General features: G+C 44.4%; 1 protein-coding gene across 2 annotated transcripts; it reads right to left on the reverse strand.

Moving 5' to 3' along the window:
• Positions 1-164: 164 nt before the first annotated feature.
• SKP2 (S-phase kinase associated protein 2) lies at positions 165-12,940 on the reverse strand. Of its 2 annotated transcripts, none has more exons than XM_081930896.1 (10): positions 12,724-12,940; positions 9,670-9,920; positions 9,134-9,242; positions 8,513-8,656; positions 7,223-7,357; positions 5,512-5,610; positions 3,900-4,027; positions 3,569-3,620; positions 2,104-2,211; positions 165-1,093 (listed from the first exon to the last, which is right to left on the reverse strand). In XM_081930896.1, exons 1-10 carry the CDS (start codon positions 12,729-12,731, stop codon positions 880-882), a joined length of 1,248 nt encoding a protein of 415 aa, XP_081787022.1. In that variant the 5' UTR covers positions 12,732-12,940; the 3' UTR covers positions 165-879. The 2 variants fall into 2 exon arrangements, with proteins under 2 accessions (XP_081787022.1, XP_081787021.1); XM_081930895.1 differs by having other exon boundaries at positions 9,134-9,245; positions 12,724-12,937.
• Positions 12,941-13,941: the final 1,001 nt, after the last annotated feature.

Consider the following 13,941-nt stretch of genomic DNA (forward strand, 5'->3'; position numbering starts at 1 on the left):
AACTCCTCTCTCTTAAGAAAGAAGAGCAGTAGTGTTGGCTCTTTGACAGCTATTACACTTCAAAGGGTGAGTGAGGAGTGAGCAACATAAATCTCGGTGCTTTGAATAAAAGAGTTCAGCTAAATGCCTTATTCCAAGCACGGACTTCAAAGTACATATTCAGATTATTGCCAGTAAAGTTTCGTCTCACATGGTTTTAAAGGCCTTCCATCATTACTTTCCATTTTATTTTATTTAACAGAGCCTGCTATTCTTTCACCTAAGACTATATTGGGATTGTGTGCACAGTTCTCCTCCAAAGTTGGCTTCAGTTAACTTTCCACACAGAGAAAAAGGTTGAACACAGTAAGAAATGCTAGTGCCAGTTAGAACTACAGACTACCCCCCACTCCCTCCAAATATTCTCTAGCTCAGATCAATATATCATCTCAACCAGAAAAGAGGGGAGAACCTCTGAAAATGGTACTTTCAAGAACTTGAAGCCACCTTCTTACAAGAGTGCAGTTGTGTGTGAGACCATTGATAAGATTGCCACAGGAGTAGTTTAGCTATAGAGCTGAAACAGTATATAAAATTTTTGAGCGTTTTAATATTTAAAAATCACACTTAGCTTGTTTTTCAATAGTGTTTCGAAAAGCATGGGGTTCATGTTGCTTCATGTCAACTATTTGTACATAATTAGCAGGTTTTTAATACAGTTCAGCAGACGTATGATTGACAGCGCTTGCACACAAACTGATTTAAGTCCATTTAGAAAGTTGCGAACTGCAGCGCGTGTCACAAAATAAAACAAGATTAAAACACAACCTATGAACTCAACCGTCCTTCGAGGATGCATCACAGCTCTTGGTAGTAGCTAAAAATGTCTTTCAAGCCATTTTAAAAACCAACTGGACTTTTCAAGCTCAGTCTGCACTGGATCCCCCAAATCTGTTCGTTCCTTTTACAACCAACGGTTGGCCTTGCGATAGGTGTAAAATGGGAGACGTTGATCTTTAGGCGAGGAAGTGTTGCCTTCAAGAGTTGAAGGGAGCTGGCAGTCACTATTCCAAAAACCTGGAGTGTTTTGAGTGTGGCTATGTCACCAAGTTCACTATAACAACAACAAAAAAAGGAAAGTTAAGTGAACAGAACCACAGGGAACTGGATAATGCAATTCATCAGATCTGAAATACAGTGGCAGCATGAGCCGTACAGCAAAGGCTGTGCCCCTAACCTTCCTTGCCTAAGGTCCATTTTACTACCAGATGACAGAATAGGTTGCATGAGAAGGGGGTTCCTGCCCAAGCAAATGCTTTGCAGTGTTTCTGGAGTTTGTGATCTTGGGGGTTGGATTAAGGGTACAGCAGCACACGTCATACTCTGCCAAAAACAAAGAAAGACAGGAGGATGGCAAGATACCCCAAACCCTCCCTGCTCTGCAGCATCCCCATTCCTTGTAACCAGCTTGGTTAATATATATGTTACTGAGAGGTGAATATTCATTCTCCCCTCTTAAAATGAACAAGAAGCCCCTTAGGCAGAAACCGAGATTTCTGGTTGCCACATAACAGGAGGCGGTTCACAGGTTAGCAAAGCTACAGAAACTCCAACATCCATCTGTCGAACAACATTACTAGGCATGCAAACCAATGAATATGTACCTTGTGGCTTGGGCTTTGCTAACGAAGTGGAAATTTGGAGGACGACATGCCAACGAGAACTGGGTCCCACTATGCTAAATAATGGCAGAACGCACTTATGCACTCCTAACAGGCCTATGGACACCCTTTTATTAACTTGTCACATGTTCCTTAATAACACAGTCTTATACATATCTACTCAGATTTAAGATATAAAACAACTCAGGAAAAGGTGTGGTGCAACAGGCTAGTAAATAAACGTTGGCAGCAAAGATTTAAGGTGATGAGCAGCCCTTTCAATGGTGAGATGTCCCTGATAAGCTAGAACGAAGAGAAAGCGCAAATATTGTGGGAAGCGGGGAGCAGATATGGCTTGCATGAAAGGATGGAGCAGTCTATTTTCACTGGGTATACTCAAAGTAAAACTTAGTTGAATAACACCTTCTGCTTTTATTGACTTGAAGTAGTTAACATTACTCACAGTAGGGCTGCAGGAGGTATCTGATAGCATCGACTAAGACCCAGGTGTTCAAGAGACGCCAGATGGTGGAAATACGGAAAGCAATCGGGCTTCAACATAACACTGTCACTGTAATAAAAAACAGCAATTGATTTAAGAACTCCAGCCTCTGCATATATAAGCTTGGCAGGCTAGAAGAATAATAAAGGAACATATTTAGCACAATCATAGTTTTGCAGACTAGTTTCCAGTTATCCCAAGTACTGTACAGAAACTGAATTTATGGAGACTGCTTGGAAGAAGGAAGGTCTATGGGAGCTGACGTTTTATGGAGGGCACTCTATCAGTAAAGGGCAACCTCTCATCCATTTAAAAGGTGGCTTGGAGCAAGTGGGCATCACAAGAAGACACTTCCTATGTTCAAAATAATCCCCATTTAAAAGTTCCTCATGCTGTGTATGCTCTCATGCAGATTTTGGGGAGATGATGGAAATAGGAGATTTCCTTTGGAGAAGAGAGGGTCCACAGTTGCTTTGAGCAGCAAGACTGGCATTCGCTGCCTGCTTAGAAACAGTTGTGTTGGCCACCCCTCCCAATCTCACACAGGAACTTGCAGGCATTTGTTTCCCTTCCCTTCCCCTCCTGCGATGCCAAAGTGTTTTTTTGTGGCCTCACAAATCTGTCTATTCCTTTTTTTAAAAAAAGAAAATTTGGGGGAAAACAGGTTTTTACTTATCACTCCCCATGAGTCCCCTGCTGTAAATCTGGACAGCTGAAAGGCTTTTGTGAACCCCCCCGATCTGTCACTTTCAAAACAGAATGTTATTTTAAATGTGCACACCCACTTTGACATACAGACCATTGTGGGTTGAACCCCAAGTCCATGCAGCCCTTAGCCTGTTCTACTACTCAGACTTGGTACATGATTTGACTCAAAATACAGTCATACCTTGGTTGTCAAATGGAATCTGTTCCGGAAGCCCATTCGACTTCCAAAAATGTTCGACAACCAAGGCGTAGCTTCCAATTGGCTGCAGGAGCTTCCTGCACTCAATCAGAAGCCGTGCCGGACGTTGGGCTTCCAAAAAAGTTCGCAAACTGGAGCACTCACTTCTGGGTTTGCGGCGTCCAGGAACCAAAACATGAGCTGCAAGGTGTTCGAGATCCAAGGTACGACTGTAGTGCTACTGGGCTGCACCGAAAGTAGCGCTATGTAAACATTCTGTTGGTGCAATGGTTTCTACTTTTGCACAGTGGAACATTCTCCCCCTCTGCCGACTGCATAACCCATAAATTTGTTCTATGGGTTCCCCCAACCCTCTGGAGCAAATCAGGGGAGGGCACAGGAAAGTCCCATTGCATTAGCAGGAATCCTTGTGTTGATGACCTTGATTTATTCCTTAGCACAGGGCTTCAGAGACACAACTATGGGGCTGTGTGTGTGTGTGTGTGTGTGTGTGTGTGTTGTTAACACTCAAATTCTTACCTTAAATCTAAATGGACTAGACTGGAACACCTCTCAGTTAATGTTTTGATATCTGAAATGAAAAGTCAAATGCAATCTGGTCATCACACATCAACAGGCAGTAGTTTTTGCCTAGAGATAAAAATGCCTTAAAGTTACGCATTTCGATACTCTTGTTTCTGCAGCTGTAGGCATACATTTCATATTATCTTAAAACGTTTCTTCTTGCAAGTTTGCTTCATTCTCAAAATTTACTGTAATAGAAGACTAGAGTTATTCACACGGCTGGCGTCCAAGTGTGGATGGTAGGTTACTCGAGCAAGCTGGTTTCAAGCCGAAACTGGCCTCTCACCTGGCATCAGTAGATTCTGTCTGTATCCGCTGAGGTTCAGCTGTGTTACTGTTGGAGAAATGTGGCTGACTGCTGCTTTCACGTGATCAACTGTGAAGTCACACCAGGCCAAGTTCAGCTCTTCCAACCTGTGTACAAGTTGAGAAAACATTACTTTCAAGACACATGTTAATTTATTATTTGTTTATTATGGTGGGGGGATCTGTGGCCTTCCAGATAGATGTTCTGGACTCCCAACTCCCATCAGGCCCAGTCAGCAATGCCAATGGTCAGGGATGGTGGAAATTGTAATCTAGAAAAAGACTGGAGGGACACAACTTCACTATCCATTTTCTAGGTGCCGGAAAGAAACAAAAACCCAATCACGATATAAATGGAAATCTTAACTAACTTTTTTAAAAAAAATACACACCCAGGTTTACACAACAAAGTTTATCGATAGAAAGTGTTCCCCACACATAATGAAGGTACACAATTCACTGTCATAAGACATGTTGATGGCCACTAATCTGATGGCTTCAAAGGACATGAGAAAAATTCATGGAGGAGAAAGCTGTCAAGGGCTATTATTCAGGATGGCTTTTCACCTATAGGATCAGAGGCAGCATGTCTCCAAATTGTTGCTTACAAACAAAAGGAGAGGGCTATCACTTTCCTGTCCTGCTTGTGGGCTTTCAGAAGGACCAAGCCTCAACATTTCCAAGGAAGATTGGGGGGAAACCAGTCTGATATTCTGGACAGCTGCTTCCAGTCAGTGTCGGTAGCATTAATCTAGATGGATAAACTGCCAGGCTATGTATAAAGCTGCCTCCTATGTTCCAGGACACTGTCATGTTGTTAAGGCAAATGAGAATCCCTCTTGCCCCAGTAATACCAGATGTTAAAGCTGCATTTGCTCTTAAGCTTACAGAGAAATGGGCTAATTTGTTCCTACCAATAAGTGGATGAAATGTTCATTGCCAGGAAAGCGAATGAACAAGCCTAATCTGAACTAAGTGTCGACTTTAAAAGACTATTCAGAGCAAACAAATTGGGTGGGTGTCCTCTTTTCCTTTTTTTTATTCTGCTCTTTTTAGATGTTAGCTTTGTTTGGTTTATATTGTATTATATGTTGAAGGCCTTTAATAAAACTGATTTCTTTAAAGGAACAAACAGGTTGAGCAAAAACTAATTTGCAGAAATAAAATTTGCAGAAAACTTTGCAGAAATAAGCAAGAACAGTCTACAGTGGTACCTCAGGTTACATACGCTTCAGCTTCCATATGCTTCAGGTTACAGACTCCGCTAACCCAGAAATAGTGCTTTAGGTTAAGAACATTGCTTCAGGATGAGAACAGAAATCGTGCTCCAGGAGGCCCCATTAGCTAAAGTTGTGCTTCAGGTTATGAACAGTTTCAGGTTAAGTACGGGCCTCCGGAACGAATTAAGTACTTAACCCGAGGTACCACTGTATACACAAAACTATTTAACACTCATTTTATGGCTCAGCAGAACGACAGCAGAGTGAAAACAGATTTCTTGGTTAAGAGTTTCTGCAATATCCAGTTTGTCTGTATTGTGCCAGTGCTAAACCTACTGTTGCTTCTTGCATAAGTCAATGAACTTTTACTACCTGGGGCAACTGTCCAGCATTGTCTCCAAGGCTTCTGCAGAGAACCCAGAACATCCAGACAGGTTTAGTCGCACCAAACAGGGGTTGTGTGCTATATTTCTGAAAGGTGAGAAGAAATAAGACATTAAACTGCCTGTGCACAAAGCCAGTCTCCACACCAGCACCTGCGGGAGCAGTAGGGAAAACTGCAAGAGGCTGATGATATACCTTCCAATGTCCACACTGCACTCCTTCACATGGAAACATTTTTAAGCATTAACTACAATGTTCTGATCAGAAGGTTGGTGGTTCGAATCGTGAGCTCACGTTGCTTGGTCCCTGCTCCTGCCAACCTAGCAGTTCAAAAGTACGTCAAAGTGCAAGTAGATAAATAGGTACCGCTCCGGCGGGAAGGTGAACGGTGTTTCCGTGCGCTGCTCTGGTTCGCCAGACGCAGCTTAGTCATGCTGGCCACATGACCTGGAAACTGTAGGCCGGCTCCCTCGGCCAGTCAAGCGAGATGAGCGCCGCAACCCCAGAGTCGGCCACGACTGGACCTAATGGTCAGGGGTCCCTTTACCTTTTTTTACAATGTTCTGAAGCCAGAATATTTCCAAAGCCCTCTGCAAGCTGGCAGTTCAGATCTGTGAGTGCGATCTTTCTCTGGCCTGGCAGCTTGCTGGGTACAGAGGAAGGAGCAGGTGTAAAGACAGGGTGCAGAAAGAGGTGCCCATTCACTTTTGGCTCTGACTTCTCCCCTTCTAAAGAGTATCCCTAAGAAATCCTCTGTTTCTCAACAGAGAAACAGTTGCCCACCTATGATGTAGGCAAACACTGGTTGATTTCTACATAAGGCAGTTTAGTGCTATAGTAATGAACTATGGTGGCGCTGTGGGTTAAAGCCTCAGCGCCTAGGACTTGCCGATCGAAAGGTCGGCGGTTCGAATCCCTGCAGCGGGGTGCGCTCCCGCTGCTCGGTCCCAGCGCCTGCCAACCTAGCAGTTCGAAAGCACCCCCGGGTGCAAGTGGATAAATAGGGACCGCTTACCAGCGGGAAGGTAAACGGCGTTTCCGTGTGCGGCTCTGGCTCGCCAGAGCAGCGATGTCATGCTGGCCACGTGACCCGGAAGTGTCTCCGGACAGCGCTGGCCCCTGGCCTCTTAAGTGAGATGGGCGCACAACCCCAGAGTCTGTCAAGACTGGCCCGTACGGGCAGGGGTAACTTTACCTTTACCTTTTAATGAACTATGAGCTTTGAGCTCTCATGCTCTCCACTCTCCTCCATTACTGGGGCACAACAATGAGGAAGAGATGGGAATGTCCTCAAAGGAACTCTTGGTTAAACTATGGTTTCTGATCCTAACTCCTAAACAAACCATAGTTTAAGCAAACTACAATTTCCCAAGCTTGGCTTAGCCTGTTTTTCAAAATATTGAAAGGTTTTGGCCCTGCAAGATTTTTTGAAACACAGGTTTTGGGATCAGTCTGTACACAAGTGAGACAATAAACCATTATTGCCAAAATGTGTTGGGTACATTCAACAATAAACTATTCCATTGTTTTAGCATCTTTGAAATACATTTCTTCTTCTTTTTGGTCCACATTCTTGTATGCTTCCTGGGTTTTGGGGGCTTTCATCTGTTAACTCTTGTGTGCCTGAAATGCAGCAATCCCAAGAGCACAGGTCTACTTGTGCAAAAAGGTTAAAAGATTGTTTTTTTTGCCCACTCACTTAATTATATCATCAGAAAGCTCAAGGCCTTCCAAGCTGAGGTTCTGTAGCTCCTGGCACCTGCACAGAATACTTTGGAGATCTCCAACTTTTATTGTACAATTCGACAGGTCTAGATGCTGTACCCGAAGAGGTCTACAAAAGAAAGGGAGAAGAAGGGAGATGGGGGAAAGCAAAATGAGTTTTAGAATGCAATTTAAAAATATAATCAAAAAAGAAGAGACACACACACACCCTCTTTGCAATCTGAAGTGGTATATTCTTCTCGGTAGAATACAGAATCCTGATCTCAGGCCTTCACTAGCTCATTTTGCTGCATAAAGCAATGTGGGGTCCACAATGAAAAGATTCAAAATGAGCCACCAAACAAGCTAATGCATATTAATATTGAAATACCATTAATCTAGAAACATCAATTAATGTAGTGCAGTAGTCAGAGTTTGGGACAAAGGCCAGGGAGATTCAAACAGTCCATGAAGCTCCCTGGTGACCTTGGGCCAGTCACTATCTCATCCAACACAAAATGCTACACTGTCACATCCAACACAAAATGCAACACTGGTTCTCAGTGTCAAAATGTAGACAAGCTCTCTTAAGGCTCCCGGTGTAGTAGAATATAACTACTATTATGGTTTTATGCTATTATAGCCTAGGACCCTTGTACCTTCGGGACCGCCTCTCTCAGTATGCCCCATGGAGGACCTTAAGGTCCATAAATAGCAACACCCTAGTGGTCCCGGGCCCTAAGGAAGTCAGATTAGCCTCAACCAGAGCCAAGACCTTTTCAACACTGGCTCCGGCCTGGTGGAACGCTCTGTCTCATGAGACCAGGGCCCTGCAGGATCTGATTTCTTTCCGCAGGGCCTGTAAGACAGAATTGTTCTGCCTGGCCTTTGGCTTGGAATCAACTTGATCCCCTCCCCCTCTTTCTTTTTTCCTTTATCCTTCTGTGACGGAACTCCTACTTGGGGACTTCCCTGGCTTTTTTCTTGCCCATGTAGGATCAGTCTGGATAGTTAGCCTTGGTGAAGACTTGACGTTTTCATCCCCCCAAAAGTTTTTGGGTTTCTGCTGAAATGAGGCTGCATTTTAATGTTGTATTTTAATATTGTTTTTAAAGTTGTATTTCAATCAATTGTTTTATATTTGGTGTTAGCTGGGGTCTTGGCTGCGGAGGGCGGGGTATAAATAAAAGATGATGATGATGATGATTTTGCAAGAGAGTAGGTAGCACAGGCCTGAAAACAAGGCAAGAAAATGGGAAAAAATGAAGATTTGGAACAGCATTACCTGCTTGTTTTGAACAAAGGGTTGCCAACACAGGACCTTGGACAACGGAAGGCAGTTATACCCAATGGCAGCAGATGGCCAATCACACCTGGCCGCAGATTCTTTCCTGCGAGGTCAAGAGTCTGCCAGAGTGACTCATCAATCCTAAAGGAGGAAAATTGTGGGGTGGTTAGAAAACAAACTGGAAGCTTCAGCAGGTGTTGCCATTAGCAAGCTCTTGAAACAGCATCCTCTTCCTATTTACTCAGAAGTTGAGCCTCATTGTGTCTATTGGGGTTCACTCCCTAGTTTAAGGATTGCAGCCTAATTCTGATAGCAAAGCTCAGGCTTCCTCTTCACTGCTTAAAACTTCTGATGGAAGTAGATCACTGCTCTCCCATTCTGGTTGAGTTCTAGAGTTTTTGTTTGCATACTGAGCACGCCCTCTTTCATGCACTAAAGCAGAGATGGGGAACTTGCGGTCCAACAGATATTCTTGGGTCTCAGCCCCTGCAAGCATTCCCTACTGGCTAGCAGCAATCCCAGTCAGTCACTCTCTACTGACTTGTGTATTATTATTAGAAAGTTGGGGCATAAATTCAAAAATAAATAATACGAGTTAAGTATTCAGCCAGCACTTACGAAAGGCGATGCCACCTCCGGCAAACCTGTGGAACTTTCAGCAGATCAGTCAAGGACAGATAGGAGAAAATTCCCAGAAGCAGTTCATCAGGCAATGAATCCCAAGAGACTCCTGTGTGCAGAAGTTTGGGAAAACAGATACCATACATAAAATGTAAATGGGGACACTGTTATTGAGGCTAAAAGCTTTAAAATAAAGACATTCCATACTGTTAAAACACACAAACTGTGAAGTTCTACACTCCTTAGCCTATTTACACACACACACGCATCCAAGGGCTCTGTAAATGTATTTATTTAACAAGATTTATATGCTGCTTAATCAAAAGCAGTTGACATAAAACAATATAAAATCTTCCTTTAAAAATAATAAAAACACATACTTAATAATTAAATAATTAAAACATTAGATGTGTTGCAATTAACAAAATAGAGAACAACTTCTTTTATTTATTTAGCAAGGTTTGCATCCATTTAATCTTTAACATTACCAATTAGCTATATCTTGAATATGTATTGTTGTTATCACATTTTACCTGCTCCTGCCTCTCGAAGCAGCCTAGGTCTGCGGGCAATAGTAAATTCCTTTTCCTTCACTTTCTGCCGTTTTGCGGGTGGTCCCACGCACATGAGCAGTTCCTGGGGGGTGTTCTCGTTGCCTAGCTTATCCTTAAGAACAGACACTCCCATGCCCGAGAGCAGCTCCGAAGTCTTGCTGGGATCCCATCCCCATGTGAAACCAGCGCTGACGTTGCTGCCTGAATCTGGAATTTCCTGGAGATGTCTCCTGCAAGAAATAAAAAGGCCCAGACACAGATTGACACACTCTTAGTATCAAGCCATGGTTGCAATTCAGCAGACATGTCAACACAGGCAGAAAAAGGAGCTATAGAGATATCCTCTGAAATTATAGTTTTCTAAAATTGCATGAAAGGGAAATGTGGTCTTCTCCTGGAGGCTAGTGGTCACACATTCCAGCCATGGTGGTCAAATTAATCGTAATTTTCTAGGATATGTCTTCTCTTTCGGCATGAGACACAGACATAACTGATGACTAAAGACTTGCTTTCCTCATCTCTTCTCCTGCCCCCCTCAACAATATATCACAGCTTCTATAGCCTACAGATAGTAGGGGTATTTAAAATGAGTCATCATAGCATCCTCTTTTTTGCTCTTCAAAATATGGCAATGAGGACTTTACTGCTTGTGCAAACTGGGTGTACCAGAGGGACTGGAAGAGATGGTGGTGGGAGCAGATAATAGGGATCCATTTTTTAGAACTGTATGAAACTAGACAGGTCGTTTACACATGTCCTAGACAGCCTGAAAAACTGTTAGGCTGCCTGCTCACCAAAAACACACCAAAAAACAAACTCATTGAATACTGCACAATATGGCATTCAGCTAGCAAGTCAATAGTTGGACTTGCTTTGAAGAGGAGGGAATCACCCTTTTTGCCTTTTGATGACTTGTTTCATATGTCTCAAGAACAGCCCTTGCATTGACTGAGTTGCTGGACAGAACTCATAGATGGATGAGGGAGGGATGTGTTAGTGGTGCAATATGGTCTTTAACCCTGGATGTTTCTGAGTTCAAACCCTGGCATCTCCAGCTAAGGGGACTTCAGGACACAGGACTGAGAAAAGCTTGTGTTTGAGAACTTTGGAGAATTGCTGCCTGTTGCAGTAGAGCAGGAGTCAGCAAACTTTTTCAGCAAGGGGCCAGTCCACTGTCCCTCAGACCTTAGGGGGGGGGGAGGATTATATTATGAAAAAAAATCTGAACGAATTCCTATGCCCCGCAAATAACTCAGAGAGGCATTTTAAATAAAAACACCAATTCTGCTCATGTAAAAACACAAGGCAGGTCCCACACATAACCCAGAGGTGCATTTTAAATAAAAGGACACATTCTACTCATGTAAAAACACGCTGGTTCCCAGACCGTCCACAGGCCGGATTTAGAAGGCAATTGGGCTGGATCTGGCTCCCGGCCCTTAGTTTGCCTACCCATGCAGTAGAGGCTAAAAGGGATGACTCAGTATAAAATAGCATCCCATGCAATTATGCAGTAGGCCTGAGTGCATGAGAACATCCATTTCATTTCACACAGGAGGTAACATATGACAGCACACACCAACATACATGTATGCATGATCCCCATAACATGTAGTCCCTGAAGAAAAGGAATCAAGGGTTTGTGCACACAGCTACTGCACAGACACCTTAGACAGGTGTTCTGAGGCCTCTGACACACACATAAAGTACTGTATTTTTCGCTCTATAACACGCACCAGACCATAACACGCACATAGTTTTTAGAGGAGGAAAATCTGTAGGCATGCCACCCGTAGGCATTTCCTCCATAACACGCACAGACATTTTCCCTTACTTTCTAGGAGGAAAAAAGTGAGTGTTATGGTGCAAAAAATACGGTATTTTTGTATTGTTACAAAACTCGGGTGCCTTGCGGTAGCAAGAGCCCATGGGGTTCCAGGCACTCACCCAGGGTCCGTGGTCCTTTGGAGAATTGAGATACGGCAGAGACTGTTGTAGCTTTAAGAAATATGGTTTATTCACCTATTTATACCTTCAGTCTGCATGGAGGGAATCCAGATCTTACAGCATGGTTATTTCAAGAGAGGCTTGATACCCCACAGCAGTGCAGCCCTGGAGACCAAGCCAAGCATCTCTCCAAGCCAGCCTGCAGCCAGCCTGCCCAACATGGATCCCAGCCTTCTTCCCAGAACCACTTGCTCCCTTTTCCCTGTCACCTCAAAAACACAGTAACCCTGGCAACCTTCCAAACCCCCCCTTCACAACTCAGGGCAGGGGGGAGGGCAGTTCTCTTGCATTGCCAATGGCCCTCAATAGCCTTGTATTGTTTCTTAATGGCCCTAGCTTGGCCAAGTTGTTTTGCATGAGCTAGCTTAGGTATTCCTCTGCAGTTTATATTTCTCCCTTCACATCCCAAATCATCAAAATCCTACCATTTATTAATTTCTAGGGTTTAGAGGGTCCCCCACAATCTGTTCCTAATTAATTTTTTGTTGTTGAGCAGATTCCCACATGCACGTTTTCCACTGGTGTGTAAGAAAAGGGGAGAAGGAAACCACACAGAGCAGCCACATAACCATTAAGCTTTAGGTACAGATAAACATTTATTGTTTTTTTAAAAACCTGACCAAGCTTTGGCACTCAGTGGCAATGCAACAGCTCTGAAGTGTGACCAGTAGCACTCTACGCAGTCTAGCTTTTGTGCACTTGCAGACTGCAGAGAGTGACAGGACTTTAAACAGGGATGTTTATGGATGCTATCAATCTAGAGAAGCTAACGTGTTTACAGAAATAGCAGAGTGTGGGCGGGATGGTGCAATCCGCAAATGAATTGAAGCCCGATCCTATGCATACAGGCTTACACTTTGCAGCTGGACTACTCTATCCTGTGTGTGGACGGCTGCAGCCTTTAACTGGAAGAACCTAGCGGAGGAAGGAAAGGCAAAAGCGCGCGCAAGCTGCTTTAAGCTTTCGGCGGGATCTGCTCGCCCTTGATATTTCTCTGCATCCGCTCCCCTACCTATCCGCCTTTACCTGTGCATGGCGCTCGGAAGCGATGATGCACCGAGAGCTGGGATGCCCGATCCCTCCACTTTCCTGGCTCCCGCGCCTTGCCCTGCAGTGCCGGTTGCAACACCGATCGCAGCAAAACCCAGGTCCCCGCAGCTCCGGAAATCTCAGCAACAGAAGCTCGCGCGCTCAACCCGCCCGGGCCAACGTTCTCCCGGCTGCCGCAATGATTTCTGGGAGTTGTAGTACCTTGCGGTGGAAAGAGCTTCGGAACGCATTTCTGCTTTGCTATCTGTTAAAAGGTTAAACAAACAAAACCGATGGGCTGCCATATGCGTCCCTGCTCCCCAGCAACAATAAGGCATGTTTTTTTTGAATATAAATATAAATATGCTCTTGCCACAAAGAATTGATGCTTTTGAATTATGGTGCTGGAGGAGACTCTTGAGAGTCCCATGGACTGCAGGAAGATCAAACCTCTCTCCATTCTGAAGGAAATCAGCCCTGAGTGCTCACTGGAAGGACAGATCGTGAAGCTGAGGCTCCAATACTTAGGCCACCTCATGAGAAGAGAAGACTCCCTGGAAAAGACCCTGATGTTGGGAAAGATGGAGGGCAGAAGGAGAAGGGGACGACAGAGGACGAGATGGTGGGACAGTGTTCTCGAAGCTACTAGCATGAGTCTGACCAAGCTGTGGGAGGCAGTGGAAGACAGGAGTGCCTGGCGTGCTCTGGTCCAGGGGGTCACGAAGAGTCGGACACGACTAAACGACTAAACAACAACAAAATGCTCTTGACATACAGATCTTTAGCTTTTGCTGAAGATGCACTTTTGGCATTCAGCTTGAAAGTAAGGAATAGCAGTGCAGTCTCCCATGCATAGCACGCAAGGCTTCCTGCCAGGTTAAATGCTCATAGGATTGCAGCCTCACAGTGCAATCCTAGATCTGTAAAGTTGGAAGGCATCCCCAAGGATCATCAGTCTAGTCCAACCCCCTGCGATGCTGGAATGTCAACTCAAGCATCTATGACATACGGCCACCCCGTGCACACCTTACAAGCAAGCCACGTTCACTTCAGATGGGGCTTACACTCAAGTAAGCGTGCTTAGGGCTGCTGCAGCCGTAGTAAACCAAATAGGTACGGCATCAACAACAGCAGCTTTCGCGATGGCTCCTGGGCATTGCAGTCCTATTACATAACCGAACGGTCCGTAAGACTCCTTGCGCATGCGCACAGCAG

Source organism: Podarcis melisellensis (genome assembly GCF_964234715.1).
Source record: "Podarcis melisellensis genome assembly, chromosome: 11".
In the NCBI taxonomy this organism is placed as follows: domain Eukaryota; kingdom Metazoa; phylum Chordata; class Lepidosauria; order Squamata; family Lacertidae; genus Podarcis; species Podarcis melisellensis.